Source organism: Dipodomys merriami, unplaced genomic scaffold (genome assembly GCF_024711535.1).
Source record: "Dipodomys merriami isolate MVZ:Mamm:240054 unplaced genomic scaffold, mDipMer1.0.p SCAF_3, whole genome shotgun sequence".
Lineage (NCBI taxonomy): Eukaryota > Metazoa > Chordata > Mammalia > Rodentia > Heteromyidae > Dipodomys > Dipodomys merriami.
In genome coordinates this window covers 684,245-708,524 of record NW_027204492.1, presented here as the reverse complement: position 1 = coordinate 708,524, position 24,280 = coordinate 684,245, and the positions used below count along the sequence as shown (strand labels likewise).

The 24,280-nt window shown below is 37.5% G+C and overlaps 1 protein-coding gene across 4 annotated transcripts in view; it reads right to left on the bottom strand.

The window, feature by feature from the left end:
• F8 (coagulation factor VIII) overlaps positions 1 to 23,857 on the bottom strand; it is an 86,507-nt gene extending 62,650 nt beyond the window's left edge. For 3 of the 4 annotated variants that reach the window (XM_070039445.1, XM_070039448.1, XM_070039446.1), the window contains exons 1-6: positions 23,519 to 23,857; positions 17,516 to 17,637; positions 15,309 to 15,431; positions 11,780 to 11,992; positions 5,783 to 5,851; positions 2,614 to 2,730 (exon numbers count right to left, since the gene is read on the bottom strand). In XM_070039445.1, the coding sequence (XP_069895546.1) occupies positions 2,614 to 2,730; positions 5,783 to 5,851; positions 11,780 to 11,992; positions 15,309 to 15,431; positions 17,516 to 17,637; positions 23,519 to 23,664 (790 nt within the window). In that variant the 5' untranslated portion in view covers positions 23,665 to 23,857. The remainder of the gene's footprint in view (positions 1 to 2,613; positions 2,731 to 5,782; positions 5,852 to 11,779; positions 11,993 to 15,308; positions 15,432 to 17,515; positions 17,638 to 23,518) is intronic. The other variant, XM_070039447.1, reaches the window with a different exon arrangement.
• Positions 23,858 to 24,280: the final 423 nt, after the last annotated feature.

Below are 24,280 nucleotides of genomic sequence, written 5' to 3'. Positions count from 1 at the left end.
GAATATACTTGCTAGGGATAGGTTGAACAAATTAACCCTATATATTTTATTGTTACCTTGACTTATAAATGAATTTGCCATGGAAATCAGGTTACTATTAAACCAACAGATCTTGCCAAGGTCACTAATAACCACCATGCTACTAAATCCAGTTTCAGTCTTTGTCTCCATCTATTAACATTCAATTCATCTTGAAACTTTCTTTTCCCTTAACCTTTGTAGCAATATCCCTCTGGTTTTGTTTTTTATGCTGTCCTCACTCCTGAACCCTCCTAGAATTCCAGACTCATAAAACCAAGAACCTTCTCAAATCTCCACTTGGATATCGCATAAAATCCATATTCCTGATCTTGTTTCAAAGTTCAGTTCAAGTGACCTCTAGTCTAGGCCAGACTCCTTTACTATATGCTTACATATAATTATGTGAATTCCACACAGAGTAATTCTTGGTTTATAATTTTGCATTTGTTATTATGACTGTTTATTATATGTCTCCCCATTATGCTATACATACACTATGATAAGAGGAACCTAAATGTTTTAAAAATTAATTTCTTAATTCTGAAATTATGCACATCAATTTTGGAATTACTATAAAACACAGAAAAAGTTTAAAAAGAAAATATCCCTCCATCTTTTATTTTTCTTTTGGATTGCTCAATCTCCCAAATTCTTTTTCAATTTACTCTTTAGGTTTTTTGTGTGTTTGTTTTTATCAATTGTGGAGCTTGAACTCAGGGCCTGGATGCTGTCCCTGAGCATTTTTTGCTCAAGGTTAGTAGTCTACCACTTGAACCACAGCGCTACTTCTGAGTTTCTGGTGGTTAATTGGAGATGAGAGTCTCATGGACTTTCCTGCCTAGGCTGCTTTGAACTGTGATCCTCAGATCTAAACCTCCTGAGTAACTAGGATTGTAAATGTGAGCCACCAGCACCAAGCTACTCTTTAGTTTTACAGTAGTACATATTTAGTGGTTTCTAGGGTCTTCCATTTCTGAAGATGTTTTTAGTCTCCCCCCAAATATGATTCATAGTTGGCCTATAAATTTTCCCTGGAAAAATATTTCTCTTAAGGGTATTTCTTCATTTTTATCTGTCTAATTTTTCTTACTTCTTATGTTCCTTCCAGAAGAAGCTGCTGTAATATCTTCTTTGTGCTCTTAAATGCCATAATGATAATTCCATGTGGGACTCTTAATTCTTTCTTTTCCTTCATTCCTTCCTTCCTTTCTCCTCCCTTCCTCCCTTCCTCCCTTCCTTTTCTTTCTTTTCTTTCTCTTTCTTTCTTTCTTTCTTTCTTCCTTCCTTCCTTTCTTTCTTTCTTTCCTTCCTTTCCTTCCTTCTTTATTCTTTCCTTCTTTCTTTCTTGCTTGCTTTCTTTCTTTCTCCTTCCTTCCTTCCTTCCTTCCTTCCTTCCTTTCTTTCTTTCTTTCTTTCTTTCTTTTTTTTTTTTTTTTTTTTTTTTTTTTGTCGGTCGTGGGGCTTGAACTCTGGGCCTGGGCGTTGTCCCTCAGCTCTTCAGCTCAAGGCAAGCGCTCTACCACTTGAGCTACAGCACCACTTCCGGTTTTCTGGTGGTTTATTGGAGATAGGAGTCTCACGGTCTGTCTTGCCCGGGCTGGCTTTGAACCGCGATCCTCAGATCTCAGCCTCCTGAGTAGCTAGGATTACAGGCGTGAGCCACCAGCGCCCGGCTTCTTTCTTTCTTCCTTTCTTTCCTTTTCTTCCTTCCTTCCTTTCTTCTTTCTTTTGGTCAGTCATGGGGCTTAAACTTAGGGCCTGGACACTGTCTCTGACCTTTTCTGCTCGAGGCTAGCATTCAACAACTAGAGCCACAGCTCCACTTTTTTAGGTGGTTATCTGAAGATAAAATCCTCATGGATTTTCCTGACTGGGCTGAGTTTGAACAGCAGTTTTCAGATCTCTGCCTTGTGAGTAGCTAGGATGACAGGTGTGAGCTACCAGTGTATTTTTTGTTTACCTTGATGGGCAATTTTAGTAGCAAGATGCATATCTCTATTTCTTAACATTCTATTTTGTCTTCTCTGATTTTCAAGTTTATTTTAGAATATATTCTCAATCTTTTACTTTCTGGGAAATTTTCTCTACTTTTCATACTTTCTATCGGAGTTTGTATTGTGACCATCATGTTTCTAATTTTATGAATATGTATTTGTTCTGGTTGTTTCTTTTTTATAGACTTCTACTGGTACTTTATTGATGAAATATATTGAATTATTGTAAAAATACTAATTAGAGCTTCTGACAAATCTTATTCTGATCATTATTTCTCTCTTTCTGAAATTATTTTTTGTTTATCTTTGTGTATGTCTTTCATATTTCAGACTTATCTTAGATATTAGTTTATCCTTAAATTTTCACTTGTATTTAAGCATAAAGAGACATTTAGCTGTAAGCTCTGTCTGTGTGCATTGGTAGGCTTTCATTTTCAAGTGATATTAAGAAGAATTCCTCATTATTATTTAAGAGTACCAGAGGCCAGAATTCAGTGGGCTTTCATTTTGGGGTGCAGAGCTAGCTGAAAACTGGAGAAGAGGGTATTGTTATTGAATTCAGAAAACCCTGGCATTTGTTGATCAGGTGTACACATACCTGGCAGAGACCTGTTTACATAACCATTGATTGTGTGTATTTTATGCCAGGCCCCAGCAGGTGCAGAATCTGTAGCCTGGGTCAAGGGACCCTTTGGTTCTGAGTACCAGCTCTTACCTGATGAGAGAGAAAGCAAAAATAGAGTCAGCTGAGTTCTATCTCTTGAATTAATCTCCCTTTACCTCTCCTTCTCTTCCTTCTATAGGAGAAAGACTATTTCACACCGTAAGCATGTTGTTCCAGCAAAATAGGTAAAGACTCAAAGTAAGAGAAAGAATATAATTACTAATGGCAGACATTTCTTGCTTAAATTGATTATTTTTCCCCAGGCTTATCCATACCAGTAGGTAGGAAAATGACAAAAGATAACTAAGGGAAAGAGACTATTTGGTTACTTTTAGCCCATGAGGATTTCATTCTACTTATTAGATTATATATTTAAAGGGGTTGTCACTCCTAGCTGAGGTCTGAGGATTGTGGTTCAAAGCCAGCCCAGGCAGGAAAGTCCATGAGACTCTTATCTCCAACTAACCACCAGAAAACTGTAAGTGGTGCTGTGGCTCAATTGGTAGAGTGCTGGCTTTTAGCTGAAGAGCTCAGAGATGGTGCCCAGGCCCAGAGTTCAAGCCCCACGACTGACAAAAAAAATTTAGAAATAAACCTAACCAAAGAAGCAAAAGACCTTTATAATGACAACTCTAAAATTTTGAAGAAAAAAATTGAAGGATGACATCAGGAAATGGAAAGATCTTCCATGTTAATGGAAGGTAGAATTAATATTGTAAAAATGACCACATGGCCAAAAATGACCTACAAATTCAATGCAATTCCCATCAAAATCCTAATGAAGTTCTTTACTGACATGGAGAAAATAATCCAAAAATTCATATGGAACGACGAAAGACCTAGAATAGCAAAACAATTCTAGGCAAAAAATGTGGGTGGTATCACAATCCAGACCTCAAGCTCTACTACAAAGGTATAATAGCAAGACCAGCTTGGTATTGGCACAAAAATAGACTTGAAGATCAATGGAACAAACTAGAAGACTTGGAAATAAAGCCATATACTTGTGGTTGTCTGATATTTGATGAGGGAGCCAAAGATATACAGTGGAAAAAAGATAGGCTCTTCAATAATTGGTGGTGGGAAAACTAGATGTCCATATGCAGAGAACTAAAAGTGGATCCCCATTTGTCATGATGCAAAAATACCAACTCAACTCAAAGTAGATCAAAGATCTCAAGGTCAGACCTGAAACCTTGAAAGAACTGCAAGAGGAAGTAGGAAAAACACTAGAACTCATAGACATAGGCAGAAACTTTAAAAAAAAAAGAGTCCCAGACAACAATGAGATGCACAAGACGTTATGTGGAAAAATGAACTTTACAACTTTGGTGTGTGTGGGAGGAGTGAGGAGATGGGAAGGGATGGGAAGGGGAAACAGAAGAGGAGGCAACAATGCTTGATAAGAAATATACTCATTACCTTGCTCATGTAATTGTAACCCCTCTGTACGGTATTTTCACAATTTAAAAAAAAAGAGTCCCAGAGGTACATAGGAAAGAGACTTGACCCTGGGATTATATCAAAATAAAGTGTTTCTGCACAGCTAAAGACATAGTTGCTAAACTAAAAGGACAGCTGACAGACTAGGAGAAGATCTATACCAGCAACACATCAGACAAAGGCCTGATATCCAATATATACAAGGAGCTCAAGAAACTCACCCCTACCAAAGCTAATAAACAAAATCACTAAATGACCAAATGAGTTAAGGAGGGATTTCTCAGAAGAGGTAAGCATGGCAAAGAAACACGTGAGAAAAGGCTTATCATCCCTAGCCATAAAGGAAATGAAAATCAATACAGCTCTGAGAGTCCAACATCTGAATTTGAACAATAACAAATATTGGTGGAGATGTGGGGCCAAAGGAACCCTATTGCACTGTTGGTGGGAATGTAAACTAGTACAACCATTCTGGAAAGCAGTCTAAAGGTTCCTCAAAAAACTAAACATAGATCTTCCCTACAAACCAGCCATACCACTCCTGGGCATCTACCCTGAACATCATAAGCCAGAATATGATAAGGACGCCTGCACATCCATGTTCATTGCTGCACTATTCACAACAGCCAAGATATGGAAACAGCCCAGATGCCTCACAATGAGTGGATCAAAAAATGTGGTACCTATACACAATGGGATTTTACACAGCCATTAGAAAACATAATATTATGTCATTTGCAGGGAGATGGATGGAAATAGAACAAATCATGTTAAGTGAGGTAAACCAAGCTCATTGAGACAAACAGTGCATGTTTTCTCTCATATGCAGAAGCTACATCTAAAATATCCTGGGATGTGATAAATTATATAGGACTCTAGATGCTCACAGTGAGACCAAAGGATGATATGTTTAGGAGAACACAAAGGCACAATACCTATGTGCATCTGATCATATAAAATAATGTTTATTGAAATGAACTCCAGGAAAGAAGAGGTTTTTTTTCTTCTTTTCTTTTTTTTTTTGTTCTGTTTGTTCATTTATTTGTCTTTGGGAGTATGAAGGGAGGCACAGAAATGGAGGGCCTAAAGGTGAACAAACCCAGCAGTGATACTCACTAGACACTATGTTGAAAATGAACTATACAACTTGTGGGTGGGAATGAGAGGGAAAAACTTGGAGAGAGCAAGGGAAGGGTGACATTGTTCAAAAGGAAATGTCCTTATTACCTGACTTATGTAACTTTAACCTCTCTGTATGTCACTACTATAATAACAATGAAAATACTCATTTCAATTTTGGATTTGAGAAAACTGCAGCACAAAAAAATGAAGGAACTTTCCAAATGTTGCATATTTACTAAGAGAGTAAATAAAAGATGTAAGAAGTAGAGCCAATGGTGTTTGTTACCTGTTGCCCAACTCTTTTATCCTCTTACTTCATACTTGCCAGTGGAATTTAGATTGCATTTTATCCTTAACATTCATTTTCATCCTGTCTCCTTTCTGTTACATAGTAATAGTTTGTGATCTTTCTATATATAAATCTCTTAACAAGCTACCCACATTCTCAAGCACCAGATTAAGGAAATATACTGGATTTCCTTAAAGAAATATATTTGATTTTTTCAGGATTTCAAAATGTTAATTGAAGCTCACTAACCTTCATCAAATACAGCAAAAAGTAGTACAAATTGGTGTAAAGTCTGTGTCCTTTCTTTCTCCAGGCTCCCTGAAAGAAATGAAAAGGTCTTCTGTTCAAAAAAATCACATCATAGAAATATTGCCAGTAGGCGGCAACATTTCTTCATCAACTGATGGTGAGAGTAAGTACAAGTAACCTGGTCATACTGTCACACACCAGCGACCCCAGCTACTTAGAGATAGAGACAGGAGGATCATGAGTTTGAGGTTACAGCTAGCCTGGGGAAAGTTAGTGAAATGCTATCTTAGAAACAAAATATAGTCAAGAAAGTCGAATGTGTGGATAAAGATGTAGAGAGCACTTGCTTGGCATGCGTGTGATCCTTGGTTCAATTCCCAGTATTGTAAAAAGCAAAAACAAAAACCCCAAACCCATGTAGTCCTCTAACTATTGCTAACTTTGTCATAACATTTTTCTTTGATGCAACATTTCCTACACAAGTATTTTCTGAGTACTTGAGTTAGTTATTAAATAAATTTTGTTTCTGATCATTGCTTTTGTAGAGGACAATTAAAATGAATTACAGAAATCAGATGTGGTAGTCCACCTCCAATCCCAGCACATGGGAGGCAGCGGCAGGAGGATTACAAGTTGGAGGCCAGTCTGGCTACATATAGTTCATTCTAGGACCGCCTGGATTGTATAGTGAGAGTCTCTCAAAAACAAATTGAAGTAAAAATAAAATGAATTACTGTAAAATGGAATTTAAAAGACATACAAAATAAAAGCCCATATACTAATCACATACACACATATACATCACAACAGAAAAAGAAAAATTATAGCACAATATACATTGTTAATTGAAAATATATACATAGGCAATTAATATAGGGAACTTCTATTACTCCTGCAATTTTTTTTTACATTACTGCAATGTAAAACAGCAAAAAGTCATGAGTGAAACAAACACCTACACTTGATAAAGTGAATTTTCTTGATTTTTAATTGTTGAGTTTGGTGGCTGTGTTTCTTAGTATTATATATCTTTTGTTTGTAGGTTTATTTTCAGTAGGAAGATTTTTGTTAATAACCATTAATGCTTAGAAATAAGAAGTAAGAGGGGTATGGGACCAAGGGGAGAAAGGTAGATGAATGAAGGAGGGCAGCGGGGAAAGAATACAGTCAAGAATTCATTGTAGGGATGGTAATGTAGCTTAATGGTAGAGTGCTTGCCTAGCATGCAGGAAGCTCCAAGTTCGATTCCTCAGTACCACATACACAGAAAAACCTGGAAGTGGCATTGTGGCTCAAGTGGTAGAGCGCTAGCCTTGAGCAAAAGAAGCTCAGCGACACTGCCCAAGTCCCTCAGTTGAAGACCCAGGACTGGCAAAAAAAAAAAAAAAAAAGAATTCATTGTATATACCATAAAGTTAAGAAAAGTAAGGGAAAGGGTAGGTCAATGTGGGATGAGAATGTTGAAAGAATTAACACTGATCAAGATGCCTTGTGTTAATAAACTGCTTTGTTAAATGCCACCTCCTTTGTTCAACTTCTTGAAGATAAAAAATTTTATTCACTTAAGAAAGTAAAAAACGATATTTTCTCAAGGAAAGTAATGAACATTTGAATAACAAACCATTTCTCTCAAGGACTCTGAAAAACCTCATGGAATAACAAGTCTTCTCTTTGTGTGATTTGTGAATATTTTCTCCCAATATATAGCCTGTTTTTTAAAAAATCATTTTCTTAACATTGTTTTTCACAAAGCAAAAATCACTCATTTTTTGTGTCTTTTAAGAACTCTTCTCTTAAACCTGGATTATTAAGAATTTGAGTTAATATTGGGTAAAGAAGTATAGTTTACATAAAGGTTCATTTTTTTACACATGAGTGTCTATTACCTCACCATTTGTTGAAGAGGCTAGCCTTCCTCCATTGAATTGTTTTTACATGGCTCTTGTGTGGATCTATTTCTGAACCCTTCATTGGTCTATGAGTCTGTCCTATTCTTCTTTTGTAAAAATACATTTGACTAATCTAGCAACAGTAACTTTCTATGTAAATTGTAGAATCAGCCAGGTGCCAGTGGCTCATGCTGTAATCCTAGCTACTCAGGAAGCTGAGATCTGAAGATCACAATTCAAAGCCAGCCTAGACAGAAAAGTCCATGAGTCTCTTACCTCCAATTAACCATCAGAAAACAGGAAGTGAGGGCTGGGAAGGTGGCTCAGTGGTAGAGCGCTTGCCTTGCATGCCTGAGGCCCTGGGTTCGATTCCTCAGCACCACATAAGCAAAAAGAAAAATGTCAGAAATGGCGCTGTGGCTCAAGTGGTAGAGTGCTAGCCTTGTACTGAAGAGCTGACTGACAGCGCCCAAGCCCAGAGTTCAGGCCTCACGACCGGACCCCCCCCCCCCAAAAAAAAAAATAAACCAGGAAGTGGCATTGTGGCTCAAGTGCTAGAGTGTCAGCCTTGAGCTGAAGAGCTCAGGGACAGCGCCCAGGCCCTGAGTTCAAGCCCCAGGAGCAGAATTTGTTTGTTTGCTTGTTTGTTTTTTAGAATCGGTCTATATCAACAAAAATTTATATTGGATTTTTTTGGGCAGTATTGAGTATTGAACCCAGGACCTCATGCTTTCTAGGAAAGTGCTTTACATTTGACCCTTGGGCCCCAGCCTGATGTTTAGATTTTGATTGGTATTGTATTAAATATATATTTTTGGAGATAGTAGACATCTTTAGGTTTAATATTGTAGTCCATGAACTTAGTGTGTTTCTCTACTTATTTAAGTTTTCAATTTCTTTCAACAGTACTTTGTAGTTCTCACTATATGGGCAATGTACATATTTTGCTAAATGTCTACCTACATTTCTTAAAACCTTTTTGTTTCTAATTGTTCTTTGATATAGACTATAAATGATTTTCATATTTTGATCTTGTATCCTGAAATTTTGTTAAGCTCAGTTATTAGTTATGAGAGTTTTTAAAAAATGTTCTCTGAGATTTTCTATTTGGCCAATCCTGTTGTCTATAAATAATGGATGGAGTTATTTTTCTAATATATTTTTAATGTATGTCATTTATTTATTTTGATGATGATGATAAGGGGATATTTCTATAACATGAAAGGTGAAATTGATCAGCTTCCATTTTCTTTATATGTATGTTTCCATTATCTATCTTTTCTTATGCTTTGCTTTTAATGTATATTATTGATGATCGTTATTATTATTATTATAATCATCATCATCATTATTATTTGGACAGTACAGGAATTAGCACTCAGGACCTTATGCTTGCTCAACTTGCTTGCTTATTCTACTGTTACTCTAACACTTGAGCAATGTTTCTGGACAAGTTTTCTGGTTATTTTGGAGATGGAGTCTCCTGCCTGAGTCTTCTGCCTGAGCTGATATTGAACTAAATCCTCTGAATCTCAATCCCCTAAGTAGCTAGGATTATAGAAATGAACCACCAGCACCTGGATTATATTATTTTTTCTAATGTGTTTTTTCCTTATAAATGTGGTATATATAAAATGTGATATGTGTGTGTATATATAGAAAGAGAAACATAGATATATAGATAAATATAGATATATAGATATATCTCAAGGACAGTGCTCAGGCCCTGAGCTCAAACTCCAGGACTGGCTAAATAAATAAATAAAGAGATAGGTAAATAAATAAATAGATAAATAAATAAAATAAAAAATAAAGTATATGCAGGAAATTATTCCAATGATGTAATTCCTTTGAACAACTAATTTACAGTTTAACAACATAAATACCAGAAAGCTGGAGTTGAGGTCAAGGAGAGAGGGGTGGACAAATGGAGAGAGGAAGAGTGGGCAAATGCAGTCAAAAAATTATATTTATCTGTGTATCTATCTGTTAAGAGAGAGAAAGAGAGAGAGAGAGAGAGAGAGAGAGAGAGAGAGAGAGAGAGAGAGAGAGAGAGAGAGAGAGAGAGAGAGCGCCTATGTATGTAAACCAGCATGAGTCTAAGGATCTACTTAGGATAGGAAGGAAGGAGGAAAAATGAAAGAGGATAATTTTGAGCTATACTACCAAAATATATGAAAAGAGCACAAAGCACTCCAATGAAAGTTGTTTATCAATGGGGGACTTGGAGTGGAGGAGAAATAGAAACAAGTTGGGCTAATGAAGGTGAAAAGGAACAAATATAGTTGAAATAGATTGTTGGTATGTATGAAAATAGAATAATGAAGCCTGTTGCAATTTTATTCGAATGGGGGAAAGGAGAGTAATGTGGGGGAGGCCTGGTTGAAATAGCCTCTATGCTTATGTGGAAATGTCATAGTGAAGATTCCCCCTAGTATAGCTAATGTAACTCTGATTAAAAACAAATAGCAATCCTGCCAGGCTACTCTGGAGGCTGAGATCTGAGGATCATGATTTTGAAGCCAGCCCAGGCAGGAAAGTCCCTGAGACTCTTATCTCCAATTAACCACCAAAAGCCAGAAGTAGAAATATGGTCCAATCAGTAGAGTGCTAGCCTTGGGCAAAAATGCCCAGGGACTGTACCCAGGCCCAGTGTTCAAGCCACAGGACTGGAACCAAAAAAGATCCACGTATTTTTTACCCTTTTGTTATTAGTTAAGGCTATGAAACAAAAGTTAGCATAAGAGATATCATACTTCTAAGCTGGGCACCGGTGGCTCACGCCTGTAATCCTAGCTACTCAGGAGGCTGAGATCTGAGGATTGCGGTTCAAAGCCAGCCCGGACAGGAAAGTTCGTGAGACTCTTATCTCCAATAAGCAGCTAGAAAACCGGAAGTAGTGCTGTGGCTCAAGCAGTAGAGCACTTGCCTTGAGGTGAAGAGCACAAGGATAGCACCCAAGCCCAGAGTTCAAGCCCCATGACCGACAAAAAAAAAAAAAGAGAGATATCATACTTCTAGATGAAATGATTATAAACATTAGCCTTCATCCTTTTTTGAAGTCTACTCATCATCATCATCATCATTCAGAAAAGGTATGGTGGTTCATGGTTATAAATTTGCTTTATCTATTCATCATTAAGAGGTACTATCCCCTCTTAGGGACTGGTCTAATTGAAGTGTTCAAATAAAATTTCATGGAAGTGATACTGTGTGATTTGTGGTTACATTAGAAATGGTCATGTAACTTCAGATTAGCTCTGGATTGAGAAATCTGGCTATCCTATGGCACCTATCTAAAGATAGGAAATAGACAGAACTGAGCTAGCTAGCTGAGCTGGTCAAGTCCAGGTACCAGACATGTGAATGAAGTCACTGTTGGGAACTTCTCACCTCAGGCCACAGTTTACTACCTGATAAGATAGTCTCAGACAAGATGCTTTCAATTTCTATGAGACCTATAAAACTAGGAGAGATTTAAAGAAGTATTATTGTTGTTTTAAGCCAGTGAATTGTGGGATTGTTCAGTAATAACTAGAACAAAGAAAAAGCTCCAGGGAAGCCGATGCTGCCATAGGATTAAAGTGAAATTACATTAAGTATATTTCCTGAATTCAGATTATGTTACTAAGCAATAAATTAAAAACAGGCAAATAAATGGAAGATTAGTTTTAGAATAACAAGTTATCAGTACAAATAAATGGTTTCTTTTCTCCAATTTTTATGTAGATTTGGCTTACAAATAACAAATGACCCTATGTTACTGAAAGGTATGTTTACCTCCATGGAACTTCCAAGGAAACTAGCTCAATATTTGTAAAAGGTAAAGGATAGTAGAAACATTATAGAGATAGCCCACAGATTTGAAGTGGAAATAGCAGTTCTTTGAAAACAGCGACCTAATTCTGAATGTTGTCTGCTCTGAGCCTGGCTTACATTTATTGGTGTTACATAGGATGGATATGCTTTTCTCAGAAAATGGATTGTTTTCTTTTCCATAGACATAATGCTAGGGGAAAGAAGCACTTTTTCCAGAAGAAATAAATAACACAAGGTCAGGTGTTTATACTTACCTATCTGTATCAGTCCTATCCTTTGTAAGCCTTACCTTCCCTACACACCAGCAGAGCTCCAATGAGGCCTGAATTCAGGTCTTTTACCAGGTCCACATGGGAAAGATACGAGTAGGTGAGACATGGTGGGTCAGATGCCATTGGACCATTTTCTTTCAGGACCTGCCAGACATAGGTATGGCTCTCACCAGGAAAGACTTTATCATCTTCTTTTTCCCTCTGGCTTGTCTGATCATCATATTCAGCTCCTAAAGCAAGAAGGAATAAAATGTTCCTTTCTAGGCCCACTGTGCATATAAGAATTAGAATTACTGAGACTTCTGCTAGGTAGCTCTTATCTCATAAAAGCATCCATATTGAGAAATATGTGGGTGAAAGAACGTCTGGAAAGTCACTAAGAAACAGAAAGAAAATTCTTTTTTTACCTACATACTATTAGACTTGAGCCTTCCTGGGAAGTTTATGTGAATAGGAAAGGTTATTGGACTTGTTCCACATGGGAAAAGAGAGGACATAATCCAAATTCAGGGCTTAGAATAAAATTATGATGCTCCTAATTTCATGAAGTTGTTTTCTACTAGGTCTCCAAATGAATCCTTTGACAAGGCCACATTTAAGAGGGAGGTTTATATGTCATGATGGCATAATTAATTAATACCAATACAGTCTCAAGGACTGACCTATTCCTCCATCTTTTCCTGACTGAGACTCTGAGTACCTAATGAAAACCTTGGAGGCACTCCAGTTATTGGATGAAAAACTTTGTCTATTCAGATCTGAGATGAGCCACTTCATATATGATAGATGAGATTTTGTCACATCTGTCAAGTTGAATGCTATCCTATAGAAATATAACATGAGCACATGTGCAATTTAAAATTTTCTGGTTGCCAAATTAACCAAAGTGAAGGAAAGTGTGGACATTATTTCCACTAATGTATTTCATTTAATCCATTGTACCAAAAGATTGTAATTTCAACACATATCCATAAACAAAGAGTAGAGGATTTTGCATTCTTTTTTTGCCAAGCCTTTCAGATGTAGTATGTATTTTACAGCGTCTTAACTATAATTTACCACATTTCAAGTGGTTTGTGGGTGCCATATTGAACTGTGCAATATAGACCGTGGCTAGTGTCTGCTGGTTGAATTAGATTAGCTATTTCACTTGGAATGTGGAAATGTAGAATCCATGAACCAGTAGGCTCTTTTGTTATATATCTGGTCTTCATGCCAAGGAAACATCCTCATGCACCCTTTTTGCTGTCCAAGTTCTTGCAATTCTCAAGATCAGCTTGTAGAGATATTTCAGGATTCCTGGCATGTTTCTTCCCTCTTCTTTCTGATAAGAGAATCTCTCTCTGTATATAGGACAGGACCTTTTTCTGGGGTAGATTAAGTAAGACTTATGTTTCTTTCCTATTTCTAATACTTCCATACCACTCAACATTAAGAATAAACTTCCAAAAAAAGAATAAACTTCCTTTCCACCTTTGGATCATTGTCTGTAAAAACAAGGCAAGCCACTGGCCATTGATCAAAACAAACTAAGCAACTCAATGGTAGCAATGGGAGGGAGGGAATGAGTGGGAAAGAGGGAACAGCTGGGCTGGGAAGATGGCTCAGTGGTAAAGTGCTTTCCTTGCTTGCATGAGGCCCTGTGTTCCATTGCTCAGCACCACAAAAGCAGAAAAAGTTGGAAGTGTTCAGGCCCAAGACCGAGAAGATGTGTGAAGCTTAACAAAATTAAATTTATATAAAAAAGAGGGAACAGCTGACACTAAGCAAAAGGAAAGAAATGTACATATCATCCAATGTGGAAGAAATAACTATTTTCAAAGCTCACAGAACTCATAACCTTTATTTATTTATTTATTTATTTATTTATTTATTTATTTATTTATTTATTGTCAGTCATGAGGCCTGAACTCTGGGCCTGGGTGCTGTCCCTCAGCTCTTCAGCTCAAGGCTAGCGCTCTACCACTTGAGCCACAGCACCACTTCTGGCTTTTTTTCTGCTTGTGTGGTACTGAGGAATAGAACCCAGGGCCTCATGCATGCAAGACAAGCACTCTACCACTGAGCTACCTTCCCAGTCTCAGAACTCATAAACTTTATAGACCACAATAAAGACAGTTTGCCCCATGAAGGTTAGAATGTGTTTGTGACTTTAACTATCACTATCCCACAATACTGTGCAATTTCTGAAATTTATGTAATCAATCACAATAAAAAAAAATTGCAAAAAAAAAAAAAAAACAAGGCAAGCCTTGAACTTCCAGTGGTCATATATGTCATCATCTTAGAAAAGTCAGCCTGAAAATGAAAGCAAAAAGAAGGAATGTGGAGCTGAGATAGTGGAGAAAAAACAGCCATGATGCTAAAGCCATCATCTGAATCCATGAACCCAGCCATACTCAGTTGGCTCCATGGATTTTCTAGTTTTATAAGCAAAATTCAACATTATCTATATGCAACATTGCACAGTAGTATAGTAGTTTACAGCATAAGTTCTAGAGTTAATGAGCCTAGGTTTGGAACCTCATTCCATCAGTTACTGACTTTCCATAATTGTGTGTGTGTGCGTGCCTGCATGCCTACGTGCGCGCACACACACATGCTTGAACTCGGCCTCAAACTCTCACTGGCTCTTTCACTCATGAATAGTTTTCTGCCATTTAAACCATACTTCCAGGTCCAACTTGGATTACATTTATATTCAACAGAATCAATCCAATTACAGATGTGCCACTGTTTTGTTTCTCAAAGGTCTTGTACTGGAGGCCTGGCTCTTGAGATACTGGTTTTAAAACATGTGAACCTTTAAGAAGTAGGGTAAGTTAATAAACTTTCTGTTATTGTAACAAAATAAACAAGACAGCTAACTTACAAAGAAGAAAGGTTAGGTTTTTTGTCTTTTTCTTTTTTGGTACTGGGATTAGAACCCAGGACCTTGCACTTGCTAGGCAAATGCTTTGCCACTGAGCTACATCCCATCCTGAAAGGTTAGTTTTATCTCCCAGTTTCAGAGGCTTCAGCTCATGGTCACCTGTTATTCTATCTGCTCACCAAAAGTAGATGCTAGGCCAGGTGTCAGTGGCTCATGCCTGTAATCCTAGCTACTCAGGAGGCTAAGGGTAACAATTGCAGTTCAAAGCCAGTCAGGACAGAAAAGTCCCTGTGAGACTCTTATTTCCCATAAACCACTAGAAAACCGGAAGTGGTGCTGTCGCTCAAGTGGTAGAGCAGCGCTCTCCTTGAGCTGAAGAGCTGAGGGACAGCGCCCAGGCCCAGAGTTCAAGCCCCCAAATCGACCAAGAAAAAGAAAGGAAGGAAGGAAGGAAGGAAGGAAGGAAGGAAGGAAGGAAGGAAGGAAGGAAGTAGATGCTAGAGTCACACTTTTAGACCCTCAGAAATAAGAGATAAATAAACTTATTACTATAGCACTATAGTCAGGTATTTTGTTACCTAAACCAAAAGTAGAGTAGGTCACCATCACCAAGCATATGCATCTCAGCTTTGTATCTTTAAGACAACAAGAAAAGAGAAAGGCCTTTGACTTACCCTCAGAAGCTTTCCAGTATGATACACCAACAGCTTGAAGACTGACAGGATGAGAAGCCATGTTCTTAAGTGTAATAACCACAGTGTCATAAACTTCAGCCCAGATGGTAGGACCCAGCAGACCTATAAGAACAAAAAGTCCCTGAAAGGCTCTTTGGAGGATGGCACATCAGAAAACTGGTTTTTACAAAAGTAAATGTCATATTCACAATGGAGCATGCCCCTGGACTATTGCTAAAAAATTGCTTATGCTTGTTGCTAATACCACCTCAGTTACATGATTGTTCTGAGGACTTATTTCTGGAAATTTGTTTAGTACATTCATAATTCAACCAGTAATTTAAGTTCCTATAGTCTATAAGAATTTTTCTAACCAAGCATCAGTGGAGTGACATCGCTGTAATCCTAGCTACTCAAGAGGTTAAGATCATGAGGATCATGGTTCAAAGACAGCCTGGGCAGGAAAGTCTGTGAGACTCTTATTTCCAATGAACCACCAAAAAGTTAGAAATAGAGCTGTGGCTCAAGTGGTAAAGCACTAGCCTTAAGCAGGGAAAGCTCAGGGACAGTGCCTAGATGTTAAGTACAAGCCCTAGTACTGGCACAAAAAGTTTTTCTAGGCACTGGATATTTTGCAAATCATATTCTAAACATATGAAGCATATAAAGAACTAAACAAGATTATTTCTAGATGTTATAAATTCTATTGAAGATGATCATGTGCTAGACAATGATGAAGCAAGAGGTATGGGATACTTTACAGAAGTCAAGAAGTCTGTCTTAGGGGAGTTGGCATTTGAACAGATATCTGACTAGGTAAAAAGAAGCAATATTTTAAAATATCTAGTGGAAGAACATTAAAAACAACTAAAAATGCAAAAATTCTTAGTCAAGAATAAGCTCAACTGGGTGCTGGTGGCTCACGTCTTTAATCCTTGCTACTCAGGAGGCTGAGATCTGAGGGTTGTGGTTCAAAGCCAGCCCGGGCAGGAAAGTCTATAAGACTCTTATCTCCAATAAACTGTTCAGAAAAAGCTGGAAGTGGCGCTGTGGCTCAAGTAGTAGAGTACTAGCTTTGAGCAAAAGAAGCTCAGGGACAGTGCCCAGGACCAGCAAAAAGATAAAAAAAAGAGTAAGCTTGACATAGTTAGCTAATGTGGTTGAAGCAAAGCAAATGAGCAGGGTAGTGACAGGAAAATAAGATTATAGGCAGGTAGCAACATAGGCCATTTTAATTTAGATTTGTTTTTGTTTTAGAAGAAGTAAAACAAGACAATTTGGACCTTTTTTGTAGTAATAGTTCACAAGAGCTGGTGATGGCTTAGATGAGGGAAGGAAGGAAGGAGAGAGAAGGAAAAAAAGATGTAGGAGGAAAGAGAGGAGAATAGGAAGAGAGCAGACAGGAGAGGAGGGGAGGGAAGGAACAGAGGGAAGAAGAAATATTAAGAATGATTCCTAAGAGTCTGACATTTTACTGGGTGATTATCCATCCATGTCACATAAAATTAACGGGAAATTAATAGTTGTGTTCCACAGGTATTTTAAGTGTAAGATGAATATAAAGGCTTATTGAATCAAGTGGAATCAGTAAGGTGAAAACATAAAGTGGCTTTGTTTTTCTTAAAACACAGTTTTAAGTTGCATTGTGTGGAATTTCCCATTTAGGTGCTTTAACAAAAACCAGTCTTTTCCATAAACCATTAGGTATTAACAAGCTGTAACATTTTAAGGCACTAAAAAGTCCAATCCATTCTTACATTAAACTTCCATTTTCTAGTTAAGTCTGACAGGCTCAGAAACCAATAATAGGTAAAAGTGGTTTGTTGGCAGTTTCATCACTTTCCAAACTCTGTTTCCTAATCTTCCTCCCCAACTGACCACTGCCTCTATGTCCTTTAAGGCAGAAGCAAGCTAAAAAAGATTCAAGACTGTAAGGTCTTCCTTGAAAGGGACAGTGGTGAGTGGCATTAGGAACTGAAAATGTAAAGAATGGAATAAACCAAGGACCAAGTTCTGCATGCAGAAGTCAAACAGAGAAGATGGAAAATTTAGCCAGTGTATTTCCCTGACGTGAAGGAAACCTGGCCAAAAGAAAATTCTCTTTGGCAGCTGCCTGCTCTCTTTAACTGCAGCCTCAGGATTGAAAATCCTTGCTAGGAAATAAGATACTCAATGTTATAATTAGCATTCAGTATTGTTTTTATTACCCATCCAATGTGGCCTTGGCTTGGTAATGTTGAAAAGACCATCTGTGAACTCTACAAACACAGTCTTTTTGTACATGATGGAGGTGTTGAGCGGAGAAGATCTTGGCATTTTAGGAGGAAATCTGTTGAAAACAAAGGAAAAATCATTCATTTCGATGGATCTTCTTTGAACCCACTGCACATATACACTATCTTCTTCTGCAAATTGGGAATTGTATATGAATCCCTCAAAACAATCCTGATTCTTGTACTTCCAGGTGTTGATCCAGAGGAGCCAACCCACCCCCAATTACTTTCCTATATGTGAAAGACAAAAGAGAAGAAATGCATATATTAACATTCCTACATGTGGTTTGAAAGCTATGAAAGTACTTAATAAAGCAGAGAAATAGAATTGGCTAGAAATACTTGTCCGATTTGCTTTCAAATACTTCACTGCCAGCTATAAATTTGCCACAAGAGTTTAGAAGACATGATTGGGAGAGGCCTGCTTTAGAAATACTGAAAACATAAATGCACCAAATGCTTTGCATGGAGAAGGCTGTGAGATCACCTCTGGGAGGAACACAAGTTACCCTCCACACACCAAACCACAAAGATGCTGTGCTAAGTATGAGAAATACAAGTAAGCACATGCTGGGGCGAAACCAGCAATTCCTCAAGTTTTTGCCTCAGCTTGAGACATTTACCAGTGGAGACATTTCCACTACAGGAGAATGCCTTTCTAAACTTTCAGGATAATCGGCACAAGTAAGTGACATAATGTTCCAAGATTCACAGATTTTACTCGTTCCTGTTTTTTGTGGGGCTTTTGTTTGTGTGTTTCCCTTAGGATTTGGCATATAAATCTTGTCAGATATGTTTGGTAATAATTGTCCTTGACATAAACTGTTCCTTCATGTTTTATCTGAAACCAATCAGAAAGCCTATTATATTCACTGGCCATTTCTTAGAAGAATCTGAGCAGCTGCAGGAACAGATAATGTGAAGCTGAGTTTCCTTAGCTGTTTTTTTCAAACGTTAGCAATCACTGTCAGGATGTGTCCAGAGTCAGCTTATCTTGTTAATCATAATGAAATAATTTAGATTATAAAACAATGTGATTAAAATAAAAATGCTACCAACTTCTTCCTTGTAAATACATGTGACTTCCTATACAACAGAAAGATAATAAGTGAGTTAATTCATTAAATTCAATTTTAAACTCACAATATTATTTATTATGCTTTAGGCTACTATATTGAGACTGCAGTATGAAGTACAGTATATGATGTATAATTGTCTCAATATTAAAATTGAGACCAAGATTAAAATAAAAATGACTACTTGTTCAATTAATACTAGGCTGCTGACCATCTGAATCGCTAAGATCATTAATTGTACTCAAATGAATGCTATATATACATTATAAAATAAATTTGGGTCCCTTCCTTACACCATACATGAAAAATAACTCAAAGCAGATCAATGACCTTAATATAGGGACTAAATATATAAAGTTCTTTGAAGAAAATGTAGGTAAAATCTTTGTGAGTTAGACTTGGTAATGATTTGGTTTCATATAATATCAAAAGCACAAGTAACCAAAGGGGAAAACTGTACTTCATGAAGTCAATTGGACTTTATCAAAATGAAAATTTTTGTGCTTCAGGGCCAGGCACTGGCAGCTGATGCGTTGATCCTTGCTGCTCAGGAGGCTGAGATCTTGGGATCGAGGTTTTAGGGCAGCCCAGCAAGAAAGTCTGTGAGACTTGTATCTCCAATTATCAAAAAGCCAGGAAGGGGATTTGTAGCTCAAGTGGTAGAGTGCTAGCATTGAGCTATAAATCTCAGGGACAGGACCAAGGCCCTTGAGTTCAAGCCCCAGGATCAGCTCACACAAAAAGATACTATTAGGAAAATGTAAAGGCTACATATAGAATGTGCCAACTGTTTTTTACCAGTTAAAAGACTTAACTCAAGTAAAATATTTCAATAGGTGTTTCTCTAAAGATGTACAAATGATCAATAAGTACATGAAAGAACACATAATGCAATTACTCAGATAAATGCAAATGTAAAACAATAAGATGCCATTTCATCTCTACTAGTGTGGCTATAATAGAAAACATAGTACAACGAGTGTTGGTGTGGATGTGGAAAAATTAGAATACTCATACACTCCTAACAGGCATGTAAAATGGAGTGGCTGCTTAGCAAAACAGCTTGGCAGTCCCTCACAAAGTTAAATTTAGAATGACCATATGACATAGAAACTCTACTCCTAACCAACTGGAGTGACTCAAGTGGTAGAGAGCCAGCCTGAGCAAGAAACTCTACTTGTAAGTACAAATGAAAGCACACATCCACACAAAGATTTGCATTATGAATATTCTTAGGCGCATTACCCAGAATAGTCCAAATGTGTATATTCAGTGGCATATTTATTCAGCCATGAAAAGGAATGAAGGTGCAATACATAAACCTTTATATATTTTATCCAATGGTGAACAGTGGGATTTCTTATATAAAAAAAGAATATTAAGTAGATGAGTGGATCAAAAATGTGGTACCTATACACAGTGGAATTTTACACAGCCATTAGAAAGAATAAAATAGCCGGGCGCTGGTGGCTCATGCCTGTCATCCTAGCTACTCAGGAGGCTGAGATCTGAGGATCGTGGTTCAAAGCCAGCCCGGGCAGGAGAGACCGTGAGACTCCTATCTCCAATAAACCACCAGAAAACCGGAAGTGGCGCTGTAGCTCAAGTGGTAGAGCGCTAGCCTTGAGCTGAAGAGCTGAGGGACAGCACCCAGGCCCAGAGTTCAAGCCCCACGACCAACAAAAAAAATAAAATAAAATAAAATAATGCCATTTGCAGGGAAATGGATGGAGCTAGACCAAATCATGTTAAGTGAGGTAAGCCAAGCTCAGAGAGACAAACTGCACATGTTCCCTCTGATATGCGGAAATTAGATCTAAAATACACTGGAATATGATAAATTATACAGGATTCTAGGTACTCATACACAGTAAGGCCAAAAGAGGATAGTCTTAAGAGAGGAAATGCAAAGGCACAAGGCCTAAGTGCCTCTTCATATTTATATAAAATAACATATATACTGAAATGAACTATAAGACATGGAAACAAAAGACATTTTTCTCGGGGCTGGGAAGATGGCTCAGTGGTAGAGCACTTGCCTTGCATGTCTGAGGCCCTGGGTTCGATTCCTCAGCACCACATAAGCAAAAAGAAAAAAGCCAGAAGTGGCACTGTGGCTCAAGTGGTGTAGTGTTCGCCTTGAGCTGAAGAGCTGAGGGACAGCGCCCAGGCCCAGAGTTCAGGCCCCACGACCCGACCCTCCCCCCCCAAAAAAGACATTTTTTTCTCTCTGTCTTCCTTCCTTTCTCTCCTTCCTTTCTCTCCTTTCTTTCTTTCTTTCTTTCTTTCTTTCTTTCTTTCTTTCTTTCTTTCTTTCTTTCTTTCTTTCTTTCTTTCTTTCTCTCTCTCTCTCTCTTTCTTTCTTCCTTCCTTCCTTCCTCCCTCCCACCCTCCCTCCATCCCCCCCCTCTCTTTCTTTTTATTTTAGTCTTCTTTTATCAATGCATCAGCTATCAGTGCCTGGCCCTGATGGTATCTTTTGAAGCACAAAAATTTTCATTTTGATAAAGTCCAATTGACTTCACGAAGTACAATTTTCCCCTTTGGTTACTTTTGATTCCCTTTTGGTTACTTTTGATATTATATGTAAATAAGTCATTACCAAGTCTAACTCACAAAAATTTTACCCATATTTTCCTCAAAGAACTGTACATTTAGTACCTATATTAAAGTCACTGATCTGCTTTGAGTTACTTTTTATGTATTGTGTGAGGAAGGGATTCAAATTTATTTTAAAATGCTTATTTTATAATGATTCTGTCTTATTTACCTTATGTATGGTGTGTTCAAGTGTATATCTTCAGGCGGGTGGGGGAGTACAGAACTTGGGGTAAAAAGGGTGGAAAGTTCAGCAATGGAGCTCACTAGACACTGGTTAAAGTGAACTGTAAAACTTGTGGGTGGAGATGAGAGGGAGGGACTGGGAGAGAAAGAGGGAACAGAAGACACTGTACAAAAGGAAATGTACTCTTTACCTGACTCATGTAAATGTAATCCCTCCGTACATTATCTCTATAATAACAATAAAGTAAATGAACAAAAAAGAAATTAATGTGCATTGTTTGCCAATAAAACAGCATAGTTAATCAATCAATCATTCTTTTCTTCTCTGCTCAATAAAAAAGAAAATCACACCAAATGCTATAGAATACAGAAATGGTGTTCTCAGAGAATGGCAAATAGCTTTAAATACTTTCAGTATAAAAAACAACAAATAAAAAGAAAAAAACATACTACTTTTTCCTATGTATTGAAAAAAGTGCAGTGAGCCATAAGAAAGCCATAGTCAGTAAGTATTAAATCTAAAAATCAATAGTTTTAAATATCTAGGAAAAACAAACAAAAAGTGTATTATTTGGAAAGATTCCTATCAACAACAAAATAGACAAATCCTTGGCAAACTTAATCACAGAAAAAAGATAACAAAGATACAAGAATTTAGTACTGAGAAAGTACACAAACCTAGGGACAATGTGGAGGAAAGAATCATCAAGGCATGTTGTACAACACTGTGACAACAAAATTGAAAAATAAAAGCTGGAGAGGAGATTGCAAATGTCACCAGTACCAAGTGGATTCATGCGAGTCTTATCAAACTTTTAAATAATAGATGATTGTAATACTGTTTGAACTGCTTTAGGCAATAGAAGAGAATGGAATATTCATTAATTTATTTAATAAATCTAACCAATATTTAATACTAAACTCAATAAACATAGTACAAAATAAAACTATAGAGCTTGGCATAGTGGTTCATTCCTGTAACCTGAGCACTCAGGAGGCTGAGGCACAAGGATCAAGTTTGAGGCCAACCTAGAGAATAGAAAGTTACAAGCCAGGGTGGGATAAATAGTAAGACTATGTTTCAAAAAGAAACCAACAAAGAAGAAGTTATAGATCAATCCACATATTAAGGCACACAGTGCTGGTCCTGGGGCTTGAATTCAAGGCTTGGGTGCTGTCCCTGAGCATTTTGCTCAAAGCTGGCACTCTACCACTTGAGCCATAGCTCTATTTCTGTCTTTTTGGTGGTCAATTGCAGATAAGAGTCTCATAGACTTTCCTGCCTGGGCTGGCTTCAAACCATGATCCTCAGATTTGAGCCTCCTGAGTAGCTAGGATTACAGCCATGAGCCACCAGTGCCTAATGGAACACAGTGGTTAAGGAAAAATTGCACATAGAAGTATAATAACATATGAACAGTACATTGTATTCAAGAATGTAAGGGTATTTTGTAAATCTATTAACATAACCATTTACCATCAATATAGTAAAGAGGATAATAGAGATGATACTAGATACTGAAACGTCATTTATAATAATTTTATGTAAACAGAATGAGATAATTTACTGAAACTAAACAGAAAATGTTATTTTAAATAGCAAAATATTAAGGCTATCACAAGTGAAATCCTGGGACAGACAGGAATGCTTGCTTGTGCTGTAATTATTAGCATTTCTTTGTTTCCCAACAAATCAATAAAGTAAAAAGTGAAGCAACAATCTCTAAGCATTGCAAAATAAGTAAAAAAAAATCTTTCTCACTTAGCTATGATTCATTAAAAACTCTAGCATACAATTATTACAATTGGTCACAGAATTTGGTAAGTTTCAAAGTACATAGAGATAATTGTGATCATATTAAAATTTGTATATATACGATGACATTTCAGTTAAAGTTACAGCAGGACTTGCTCTTTTTAATTGGCATAGATGCATGCACACCTTCCCTGAAAATATTGAGTAAGAAGCTTAAGTAAGCATCAGTTAACTATTCTTGCTTGATATCTGTATGTTCCTCCAACCAGTCACATCTTCACAATGCTGGCCAGTACTTAATTGGGCTTTACAGGATTTTACCTTGTGTCCACATGCAGGTCATTGAGTAGGTCACTTTGTACATAGTCCCAGGACAGTTCCACAGCACCCAGGTAGTATCTTCTGGTGGCGCTAAAACTTACTTGTAAAAGGCACAGAAAGAAGGAGGTAGAAAGCTCTATTTGCATGGCTGTTATTTCTAGCAAACATTCAACTAGAGAAGTGAAAAATGAACTCTTCTGGGAAATACTTTTAGTTTCCAGGAGAAAAAAAAAAGGTAAAATGTGTATGATTTAGTGTAAAGTCCTAAAAGTTTTGCAGAGAAATTTAAGGACTTTCCTCAGTGAAAGTGAGAGCAGCAGTAGCACTGAGCAAGGCAGAAAAGACTGCTTCCTTTTTGGCAGTGGGAAAGCATCCACAGGAAGAACTAGAGTAGGAAACGGGTGGCTGAGCTAGGGTTTAACCCATTAGTCTCTGAGAGCAACAGAGGGCACAGACTGCGTGATGTAAATTAGAGCCCTTAAGGAGAGAAGGTGAGAGATGGGGGGGGGGGGGTGTCATGGTGAAAGGAGGTTTAATTTGTATTCGCCTTCCTAGTGTTCTGAAGTTAGGACTGTTGAAAATTCTGGAATTCACTTGTATAAGTGGCAGTCTCAAAAGAGTGAGCTAAAACCCTTACAGAAACTTAGGGGTTTTAGCTGTCTTGGCCACACTGTTCTTTAAATTTTCAAGCACACTCATTGATGAAAATCTGCTTTGTTCTCATAAAACAATATTGTTCCCATGGCTTGGCCCACTGACTGC